The sequence below is a fragment of the Centruroides vittatus genome, unplaced genomic scaffold (assembly GCF_030686945.1).
Source record: "Centruroides vittatus isolate TY-2023 unplaced genomic scaffold, ASM3068694v2 contig_375, whole genome shotgun sequence".
Lineage (NCBI taxonomy): Eukaryota > Metazoa > Arthropoda > Arachnida > Scorpiones > Buthidae > Centruroides > Centruroides vittatus.
In genome coordinates, this window is record NW_027122197.1 from 376533 (window position 1) to 389004 (window position 12472).

The 12472-nt window shown below is 33.9% G+C and overlaps 2 protein-coding genes across 2 annotated transcripts in view; both read left to right on the forward strand.

Annotated features, from left to right (window-relative positions):
• LOC136975555 (leucine-rich repeat-containing protein 24-like) overlaps positions 1–12472 on the forward strand; it is a 253269-nt gene that overhangs the window by 33182 nt on the left and 207615 nt on the right. The window lies entirely within an intron of this gene.
• On the forward strand, positions 7361–10309 carry LOC136975588 (uncharacterized). Its single transcript, XM_067270672.1, has 2 exons — positions 7361–9218; positions 10281–10309. The coding sequence occupies exons 1-2, from the start codon at positions 7361–7363 to the stop codon at positions 10307–10309; spliced, it is 1887 nt and encodes a 628-aa protein (XP_067126773.1).

Here is a 12472-nt window from a genome sequence, read left to right on the forward strand (position 1 = left end):
GATTAACCTTATATTTCCCTACAGAAATAATTATTCAAGATTTAATAAGTGTATACCTTTAAAAAAAATTCATTTTACATCTTTCATTTAATTATAGTTATTTACTAAAAATTTCTATTGTTTACTATATAATTTCTACTTTTTATATACAACTGTTTAAAATTATATGTTTATATCTTTCTATTTTATTTTAATTTTTAAAATATATATTTTTAAATAAAATCCTATTTTATTTCGTTCGTTTGTTTGTCTGTGCGGGTGTTTTTTCGGCAAATGTATTAATTATTAGAGCAAACTTATGAAATATTTTGTGTAATTTAAACTTAAATTTTCTTATTTTATTTTATTTTTTTAAATATCGAACGTTTGTGTCATATACACCATAAACTTTTGAATAAAATTTAAATAAAGTTTCGAGTTTTATGTAAAACTTAACGAGATGTATGCCCCGCATCATCATTCATAGAACATGCCATAAATCTTCATTTCATTATGAAATAAAATGGCATCCATTTCTATTTTTCACATTCAACTACATTCAAAAATTTTGAATAGATTTAAAGAAAAAAAAAATGAATTCTTTGTGCCCGTTATCAGATTATGTGTTACGTGTTACAAATGCCTTCCAGTTTAAATTTCTTATTGACTTTACACGTTTTTTTATACAAATTATAAATGACATTTCCTAATAAAAAAATGTCTTTATAATTAATTAATAACTCGATAAAATCATTTACGCGTAAATTGGCTGTTTACGCGAGTAACTTGCTTAAAGAAATTCCACTTTGAAGCAGAGTTTATTGTATCTAGGGTGGGCTAACTGAGGAATATATTCTACATAAAGATAATTCGGTTAAGTAACGTTACTGACCAACCCCGGTAAATTTTTAAGTTACGAAATTACTAATTTTTTCCAGCCTTCTATACGCAATTCTCCACTACTTCTGTTCACGTTTGCCATTTTTATACCCACATTTCTTCTAATATTTACTTTAAAAATAAAATAAATATCGAGAGCAAAAAGCGTGATAAAATATCAAACATCAGTTAAATAATAATAATATATATATATACGCAATTGTGTAAATAAGAGTGAAGAAGAGAGCAATGAAAAAAATAAAAAAATGGAAATTAGAGCAAGGGGATAAAATACCTTATCTTTTTATAGTGGAAACATTCAGCCATAACTTTTAATGCCTTAACGGTTGTTAAATAAGACAACAGTCATTGGTAAGAAGGCAAATAATTCCAGCAATCAGTAGCTAGTTTGGTGTCAACAAAGAATATCAATTGTCAGCAACTTAGGTAAATTGTCGTTACCGTGTACTCCAATGTAATGACTTTCTTATGGAAGAGTGAGGGAATTTACGAGACAGTGAAGAAAAGTTGTTTCTCAAGTTGGAGTAATGCCAAAGTTTGAATAGAAAGCGAAGTTTTTTTGAAAAAGAAAGAAGAAATTTTCAACGAAAAGTAATCCGTTATTGAAAGAAGAGGAGCAGAAGAGAATATTTTCTCATATCCGAGCGTTGTGTTTCACAAAGATATTGACTGTTTTGGGTTTGTATGAGTTTTATTGAATTGTATTCTCTTTCCTTTATTCCCTTTCTTGAAGCAATTCAGGTTTCTCGCCTTCTCTAGAAACTACTCTTCTGAGATATGACGTTGACGAAATTGAAGCTCTGCATATGATTGATTGTTGAAGTGGAAATGACGACTTGCTTCAAAAGTGAATATTTTCATTTTCAATTCCATTTTTATAAATAAGCTTTCCCACTTGTACTTCCAAAAATAAAGAGAAATTTAGACTGGTTTCATTTATTTCTTTTAAATGTGTAGCCTACATATAAATACTTATATATACTTCTATCATCCTCTGTCGTGCTTATCACCCACCTAGCACGGATGATAATTGTCTAAATTACCATCTTCTTCGAAGAATTGAATTGGACTACTGCTCTAATATTAAGAAAGAAAATTCTTAGAATATGCCATCTTTCGAAGAATGCGGAAAGAGCACGATAGAAGTTATAAATTCTGAAAATTCACTCCACCCTCGAAATAATCTAATTATGAGCCTTATGAAATTTTATTCGCATCAAATTTCCCTTAAAGAAAGAAAAAAAAATGATAATGATACAAATCTTAGAAATTTCTTAAGGTTTATAACACTACCGCAATCAATCAATCTTAATTAATAAAGTGTCATCAACAGAATCGAAAAATCTATACAGAATATATACGTAATTTTTTAAATTTCTTTACAGAATAATAGGCATTATTCAGTGTTTAAGATTATTATCTTCATTAAACTATAAACGTTATATTAATTACGAAGTTATTTAAAAACAAAAGAAGATTCGAACTGACAAACCGACTGTCTCTTCTTCTAACAGTTTTATCGACTTTAATTTAAGTCTTAGACTTTGATAATATTTAAATTTGTTTAAATCTTAAAGGAATTTAATCCTAGAAATGATTTTAAACCATTAATAAATTATTTTAATTGCTCTAGAAGCGATTAAAACTTATTCAAATATTATTTATATTTTTTAATTAATAAATGATTAGTTAATTCAGTTTAGGTAAATAAATTTTCGGATTAAAGAGCTAGAAAAGTTTTGAAGAATTCAATGAAATTCTTTGTTAATGGAGAATGGAAGCCATTATTCTTCACTGTCAAAGACTCTCGTGAATCACTCTGATGTTGACAGAAGAGGTACATAAAATCGCACTTATTTAGTGCTTTATAACGTCCACTAATCAATATTAATCGAAAGATTCTTGTATAATTATTATTTAGAAAACATTCTATAGAAATTTTTTAAAAAAGAAATCTTTTAAAGTAATTCTAACTTAAATAAAATACCATTCTTTGGAGTTACAAGATAGCTTCACGTATTTTGTACTTTATCATACGTGACTGCTATCAGCGATTTTGCAATACAGATTATTGAACGTGACAGTCTGGAACTTGGTAATCCAATAAAACATGGCGTATCTGTAAAGATGAAGTTACAAAGACATACTATTCATTGTCACGTATTCGATAAATATATTGTAAAAAAAAAATATATGTTGGATGAATAGTCGAGTTAGCACACGATGTTTACACTAGAAAATAGTAACTGTGTAATTAAAATTTAATATATTATTTTTTTGTACATTGCTACATAAAAATTTAATTATATATTTTTATATCGAATCGGTTACTTAAACTATTTAATTTTCTTTGCTTTTTAATGGTGTAAATTTAAAAATTCGCATTAAAAAATCAATAATTTCTTTTTTTAAATATTAACTTTTAGTGGGTTGAATTATCAAATTTGATGTTTATAGATACATTTTAGTGGGATAGAGTTGTAAGCCCTTGCTAGAGGAATGGTCGCAGTTTAGATAATGCTGCAATCTTAGCAGAAATAATCACATTGCTGTAGAATATCGCCCGAAGTGTACCACACAACATTTATCATTTCTAGAGAAATTAGCAGTCAATGCGGTATACGTGATTCTCAGTTTCATATCATTCCTCAATAATACATAAGGCTATAGAAGTAGCCTTAGGTAACAAACATTACAACCGCGGGTGTATGTTGTATTTTAGTCGTTATATAAGCTGAAGCACGCAAATTGCAAAGCCTCAAGCAAACCGAATGCCTGATCTATGACCAACCATTCAATGTTATATATCTATGATGTGTTTAAACGACTTCAGAAGCAATAGTCCCATATGATTCCAATATGCCTTCTTGGAATACCTTATCACTTATTCTACTTCTTAAATACTGAATGTTATCGCTGTCTTGACCCATTTATTATGATGAAACTTATACATTTTTCGCCTCATTAGTGTAATTAAAATTCGAATTTTAGTTATTTTCAATTATAACTTAACACGCATTAATAAGCTTTGTATAAGTTTTAAACTTAATTTATTTAAATATATTACTTGTATGTCGTTTCAGAAATGTTAGAATGACTCCTCTTATGATTAAAATTGTGTTTAAGCAGTAAGATATGATTAAAGGTTAAAGTTAAGTGATTTTTCTCCACTTTATCTTCTAATTAAGAACTAAATCTTCAGAAAATTAATACTGTTATCTCTTTAAATAATTACTAAAAAAAATCCAATTATTCAAAAATATTCTCGAATAATTTGTCTAATTTTCCCTGTAGGCATTAGGGCCTTTCATGCCTGTCATGGGTTCGGCATCCTCACCATCCGAGTGAGGATGGGGCCCAAAATATCAAGGACAGACCGCCCAAGAAAAATTCCTACTTTGCTATCCCGGATTCGATCCCGGATTCCCTAGAACGATAGGCTATTATATTAACCATCTCGGCCGTTCGGCTGTCTGTTCGAGTATATTAATTAATGAGAAGAACTTATAAATGCAAATATTACTTTAAATTATTAACAAATAATTGTTATATTTTAAAATTTATATAATTATTTTTTTATTAATTTTACAATTTCGGAATGAAAATGCTATCATTAAGTAATCAGAAATACTCTTAAATAATTTATAATATACAGTAGAACCTCCAATAACAAACGGCGGCTATTTTTCCACGAACGTTTCTCTCTAAAATGCATATAAAATAACCTCCCAACAACGGCCATTTTGTGCGACTTATTTAATTGGCCGTTGTTCAGAGGTTTGACTTGTATATTAACGAAAAAAAAATTAAAAATATCATCTATGAAAAATATTTTCGCTTTTTTAACTCGTATGTAATATTTTAATTACAATTTATATATTTTAATTAACTTAAATTAAGCTGGAAATTGTTAGTTTCATCTTTAATTCAGTAAGAATTTGAACGAAGAGACTAAACTTTACACTTGTAATTCTTCTTCTTCCTTTTTTTTTACATGGCTCAAAAGAAATTTAAGAGGAATTGCAAGGAATTTTTTTAATTTTTTATTTTATTTATCTATTGACAAGGAAGAAAAACCTGTAAATAATTACTTTATTAAGTTATATACTTTGTTACATTTCTACTAATTTTAATCCTGTTTATATTATTTTAATTTTAATTAATTAAATTTTTAAATTTAAATTTAAATTATATTATTATTATTATTATTATTATATAGAAATTAATTTGAAATGTTTATATTATCTCATCAGAGTTTTTATCGATGTTATAAAATAAAATTCTGAAATTTCAAACTAGTTGCAATAAAAATGTTTATTAGATGCAATAAAATTTTATTTGCATATTTCTTTGTTCTGTTCAACTTATTTTATTGTGAACATTTTCTCTCTACTTCATATTTAGAATTTCTTACGTGTTTTTGGTATAAAAATAGCACTTATCTTAACTGTAATGAAAATTTAAATTCTTATTTTTCTATAAATTTTAAACATATTTATATGTTTAAAATTTAAGAAAGAATATTTAAAGTTTATGTTGAAAATATTTGTATCATTCTATTTTAAATCTTTGTGGAAAATATGACGCTTTCTCTGTCCTCAATTTTATTATTATATTTTAGATGATAGCCTTTAAACATTAGGGTTGTATGAACCTCAAGCATCCATTATTAAGAAGATTATAGACAAATAAAGTATTATATTTTTTATAGAAACTTGAGACAAAATGATACTTTAATACTTAATTTTCTTGTTTTTTTTTAAATCACTTGTATTGAACAAATATTTGATATTTATTAATTTAAATGTAAATTTTTAATATAACAATATGAAATAATAGGTTCAAACAATTTAACTGAGAATCTCTGTTATTTATAAATGATATGAGATTGAGTAATATAATGATGAGCATACTGTACTGTACATACGTGCTCACCTTTATGGCTACTACTAACTCTAATAGATTTTTAGCTAGAATTATTAATGGTTTACGAAGACAATAAGAAAATATAGCATATAATAAACATAATTATATATATATATAACTCTTCTACACATGAATACACTTAATATACTGTAAATTAAGTGAGATAAGTCTATATACAATGTATATCATTCATACAGAGCAGGTTGACCAACTTATAATGGACTTTCATGACCACATTTTAAATCTTTTATTAATTTACCTTATAAAATTATGCTACAAAATACAATTATAATTATTTATTGCGCGGTAATTGACGTTTCAGATTACCTCTTATTGTTAAAGACACGAAGACATAAACTAAACAACAGAATTTATTGTACAAATTGTAACTTTCGCTTTTCTTACTTACGCTTAATTTTCACATAAATGAAATTGTTTGTGGTATACAACAAAGTAAATTCTAAAACAAAAACATAACTTACACACGATCAATTTACATTTCCTCGTGTTTCTGGCTCGTGTCCTTTCATTGTGTCGTAATTAGAAACAAAGGCGATCACGTGTCATCTCATACATGGTGGAAATATGGAATTTACATTCCCATAGAAACTACAAATGTCTTGATTGTCATGCCTGTAGGATATAGAATCACATATAGTAGACTATACAGTTGCATATTTTATACACAATACGAAACAGATATCATATAGGTAATGAGCAACGTTATATACACAATGAGCGTACACGATAAATACACACAAAATTAATTATATATAGTTTAAACGTTTAAATATATTTGTAAATTATCGCCAAGACGCGCGATTCCCACCTGTTTGTTATAACGAACTGTCATAACGGAAAAGTCGTTAGGATCGGCCGTTGGAAACGACCGTTAGGAACTTCCGTGGGAAGAACCGTTAAGTTTCGAATCGTCAACCATCGGACGATTGGCCGGCGGGAAGTGACCGTTGGCGGCCGTTGCGGGAACATTCAAATTTGATTGGAGCAGGGTTCGAACGCCGTCGACTATTTAAGCTCGGATCGAGCTCGTATCGGGAGTTCGGATCGGGTGTGATCGTATCGGAGGTGATCGGATCGGATCGGATCAAGGGAGATCGTCGTTATCGAGGTGCTAACTAACTCTCTCGTGGGAAGTTACGTGTTTGTGTATGAACTTGTTCCTGACTCGGAGGTTTTGTTAATTACAAGTCTGTTTGTTCGTAAGGAGTTCTTTCGACGAATTTGTACGGGAATAGTCGGTTGTTGTTGGAATTAGTGTTGTGCATATTTAATTGTAACTCTAAAGTGGATTATTTTGTACATTACTGTAAATATAAAATTTGTGTTTTCGTCAAACCGACTGAGTGGTTATTTTGAACATTACTGGCGCAGTCTCGACAGGATATTTTGGATACTTTGGATTACGTTGGATTATCCTGGATTATACTCCAAAGAATCGGAAGAACTGAGCTACGACAGAGAAGCAGACGGACGTACAGAACATCACCAGCAATTAGACCCAGGTAAATTATTTGTTTCTCGCTAGCACACAGAGATGCCTAGACGCGCGAAACCGCGGCAGCTAGATGCTAGGGACTGGGAGGATGACGAGCAGGGAACGGCGCGTAGGACAGACAGGTCGAGTCGTGAACTCGAAGCACGTAAGTTACGGGCCGAGATCGCGAAAATCAAGGCGGCGAGCAAGGAGAGGATCGCGAAATTCAGGGCCAAAGCAGAGGCAGCAGTGACGAGAAGAGCGGAAATCGAGGCAGAGGTGAGAAGGGAAGAGATAGAGTTAGAACAACTTAAGTTACGGCTGGGGATCACCGGAAAATTAGACGATACGAAGCGGCAGGAACAGCAAACACGATCCGAAGGACTTAAAGTCGAGGGGAACCGCGACTTCGGGGATGGAACAAGCTCGTCGGGAAACAGGCCGCGGGTAGAATGGGATAGGCCAAGGGAAACTGACCGGCAGAAAAGAGGGTGTCCTGATAGGCGGGTAGACGACGAGGCCGAACGCATGCGACCCAAGGCAGCGGACCGCGTGGTGGTGGAGGTGAGAGCGTCCAAACTCTCTTGCCCACCGGGGAGCGGGGAAGCAAAGGATCGGGTCAAGGCAATGCGGGGAGAAGGGAGGCCCACGTACGTAGCCGGATCGAGGACGGGAACCGCTGGGGTCAGGGTGGCCAAAGTCCCCATGCTAAGAGTAGAAAGTAGGCTCAGCTCACAGGTAGACCGGGACATTAGGGAGCCTAGTGGAGTCGCGGCAAGACGAGAGGAGGCAGTGCATAATATCCAACCCGAAGTCGGGAGGTCGCTGAAGGAAGCTGAGACAGTAAGCGGCAGAAATGGTCCCCCAGTTAAGAACGTTTCGGGAACGGAAGCGTCGGGGTTAAGGGAGTCATGGGTCCCTAAAGCGGTGACGGGAACGAAGGAGAAAAGCCAACTCGTTGGAGCCTTCGGTCACCAGGTAGAGGCAGGCGTAGCGTCAGTGCCGCTTGGATTGTGGGAGGAAGGACGCGAAGAAACGCCAGGATCGGCACGGGTGACGTGTGCGATCACCAACAAGTTAGGGAAAGCGACAGACGCCCTCTTAACGGAAAGGGACTCCCGAGCGCTGGTAGAAGCGAGAGAGAAAGCGGATTCCGAGGCAAGAAAAAGGGAATTAGCTGAGGAGCAGAGTATTTTAAGTGCGGTAGCGGGGATGTTCGTGGAAGCGAGCAAGGGGGTTAAACGAGAGCCGCCCGACGACAAAAACCGGGGGATGGTCATAGGACCGCTGGACCAGACACAAGGGCGGCAGCGCACGGCCCAGTGTGAGCGGAGGGCGCAGTCTGAGCAAAATAAAGCAGGGGACGTGACTCCTATTGCGAGGAGATATTCCGGTAGCGAATCGGATAGCCGAAGCGAACGACCCGCCGCGAACAGGAAACTGGAGGGCGAGGACGCTGATGAAGGGAGGCCGGGAGTCAGAGCAGTAAAGAATGGGGTAGCTGGGACGCCTCAGGGTCAAAATTGTGGCGTCGGGGAAATAATCGACTTGGGAGATATCGGCCGGGAACCCGCGACTCAGTTGGCGCAACACGCCGATGACCAAAGACGAGCGATCGGGGAAACTAGCGAACCGCTGCTAGGGTTACCGAATGCGACACGGGATAAGCCCCTGGATGCTACGAAGGAGTGTCATTCCGTGGACGACTTGGCCGGATTGATTGGGCAACAGGCGAACGTGATCTTGGCGACCGTCACTCGGGTTCAAAGAAAACACAGAGGTGAAGAGACCCGGAGGTCTCGGGCCACGGCGGGCGCGGCCAGTGGCCAATCGGAACTACCCACACACGTGCTAAGTCCGGAGGGAGGCATATCGCCGGTCCGGAAAACGACGGACAACGGTCACAACCGAGCTCGCGGTAAGAAACCCAAATTCCGTGAGAAGGGCCGAGCGACATCTGGTGACCAACAAAACCGGATGACGCGCCGAAGGCGACGGGGACGACCTCCTCGTAGGGGGACCCGCGCGGATAGGTCTCGGGGATCCAAGGGGTCCTACACTATCGCGAGGCATCTCTGTGCGCGGGTTATAGCGAGTTTGCCCGGTTGTACCGGAGGTAAGGGTCAGTCCGCACGAACGGACATTTGTAAAATTGCTGAGTGTTGTTGGATCAAACAGGCTTGGGCTAAGCTCAGTTTGATCCTTGGCCGCGGAGGTGTAAGGTATGGAATCGCCAAGACGCGCGATTCCCACCTGTTTGTTATAACGAACTGTCATAACGGAAAAGTCGTTAGGATCGGCCGTTGGAAACGACCGTTAGGAACTTCCGTGGGAAGAACCGTTAAGTTTCGAATCGTCAACCATCGGACGATTGGCCGGCGGGAAGTGACCGTTGGCGGCCGTTGCGGGAACATTCAAATTTGATTGGAGCAGGGTTCGAACGCCGTCGACTATTTAAGTTCGTATCGAGCTCGTATCGGCTGCGGATGGTGTGATCGTATCGGAGGTGATCGGATCGGATCGGATCAAGGGAGATCGTCGTTATCGAGGTGCTAACTAACTCTCTCGTGGGAAGTTACGTGTTTGTGTATGAACTTGTTCCTGACTCGGAGGTTTTGTTAATTACAAGTCTGTTTGTTCGTAAGGAGTTCTTTCGACGAATTTGTACGGGAATAGTCGGTTGTTGTTGGAATTAGTGGTTGTGCATATTTAATTGTAACTCTAAAGTGGATTATTTTGTACATTACTGTAAATATAAAATTTGTGTTTTCGTCAAACCGACTGAGTGGTTATTTTGAACATTACTTATAGTTTAAACGTTTAAATATATTTTTAAATTATTGTTAACAATTCGCGTAATTCTAACTTAATGTAATTCGAATGATAAATGCATCTTAAAATACAGAATTATTAAGAGGAAAAAATAATAAAAATTAAGTCTCTAAAATATTTAATATATGAATTATAATTCTATTAATAGCTGTTTATTACCATTTTATTGAGATTTAAATATTTTATTAACAATTTTTTTTATTTTTATTTTAATCTTTTCTCTCTCGTGTCGATCGATTCTTCATCATCTTGAATAAATAAAATTCTTTCTGTACTTAAGAATTTCCTTGAAAATATTGATGATTATACAATTTCAGAGCTTTCTAATTGCTTAATTTCACGCAAATATAATTAAATTTTATAGTAATTTACTTGAAATATTTATCACAGATGACCACCAGAATATGCTGTCGACATCGAAATTGTGGTGTTTAATGAAAAAATAATAATAATTTTTTGTGAATTTCATAAGAAATCATTTATTTTTACTGTTAAAATAATGAAAAATAGATAAACTGCAGTCGAATTTATTAAAATTTTAAATTTAAAAACACAGTCTAGTGTTACTCGTGTATATTCTTGTACACGTTCTTGTAGAATCTTTCAAGATTAGCATGAAAGGAATTGTTAATTAGAAACGTTCAAACGGATAATGTAATGTTTCAGGAACACGCTGAAAATTGTTTATTTTTACCGTAACAATATTGATTGTATTGTTTCTGGTAGTGCACCAATTGAGAGTGTCCATTAGCCTTAGGTGACAGCGACTGACAACCTGTCACGTTTGGATGTCAAGATCGAACTATTGATGGAGCTGGATCTTCTGTGAAATTTCCCTGGAAATCCCACCTCGACTCTATTGATCCAAAAAATAAAAAAGGTATATATAAAGGGAAAAAAACATATAAGAAAATACCTCGTTTTTCCTCACAGGAGATCCTTCTTTTCTTCACGTTGCAAAACTTTCTGTTAGAAAATGAAACAAGTGCAATCTCAAATATAAGCTTTCGAACTGGACCAGGGCATGCCTTTAGCATTACTTCTTCCCTTTTTCCTATGAGACTATATTCTCTTATAACAAATACTGTCAATAAACAGATTGAATAAATGAAATTCGTTCTAAAAAGAAACTTCTTTGAATTTAGGATTAAATTTTGAATCACTAGAGAACTTAAACTTATATTCAATATTTCTTATCATGTTTTGATTTAGAATTTATTGTGGATCCAATGCTAAAAATAGAAAAAAAAACAATATAATAACAATATATACAATTTTTTTCTAATGAAAATGTACAAAATTACAATTTATTTTTTATGTAAAATTTACTCCGGTGTCGATTAATTTAACGAATGTGTCAAGCTTAAATGGTATTTTTATCAAAGCCAATTTTTCTGTTAATTGTTTTTTTTTTCTCTTAAGAAAATGAGAATTTAATTAATTAATTAATTAATTAATTAATTAAACTTTAAAAAATTCTTCACTTTAATAATAGAGTAATTAGAATAACTATAAATAAAATAATTTAAAATAAATTTGATACTTGTTTTGGTGTATCGAATTCCCTCGTTTTTTTATTAAGTTTTTATGGCCTCACGCCATGTTCATTTTCATTTAAACTGTTATAAATCTCTTCTACTTTTTTTTATTATTTTTTACGAAGTAAACATCTAAAAAGACTAAACTAAATTCTACGTCCACTTTACAGAAATTTCATAAAACTTAATTCCCTCCGAATATTTTTAGATGATCATAAATCAAGAGAAATCAATTTAGTTTTTCTTTTTTTTTTTATTATTATTCTTGATTTTTTTTTTCCTACTCATCCATTTGATATTATGCTTTTCTATTTGGTAATACTCCAGGAATATATAAAAACCCATAAAGATATACAGTACATTATTTCCTTATGGAAAAGCACTGAGATAAAAAATTTGTACTTTGGTCTAACTTATGTTTAGAGCTTCAATTTAGGGCATTGAACTCTGTTAAAGATATACCACGGATCATATACGATAATATGGGAAGTATTGCATCATTTTCACTAGCAATTTCTATAAAAATTTCTTATTTTATCGTAGTTTCGGGGCTTTATATAGAACTGAACTCAGATCAATCATACTTAAGCTTCTATAGTTTAAATATATTCGGGTATGTGCGGAAGTGTTTCTTATTTTTTAAAAAAAGATTTAATCATCATAATTATATCATAATCAATGAGGAAGATAGAGAAAATGAAGACATGTTTAATGGCACGACATTAAGAGAGAGTAAGTAGGAGTATTATAACATTTAAACATTATGACGGTTATTTTTGTTGGCATTTTATCTAGTGTAACC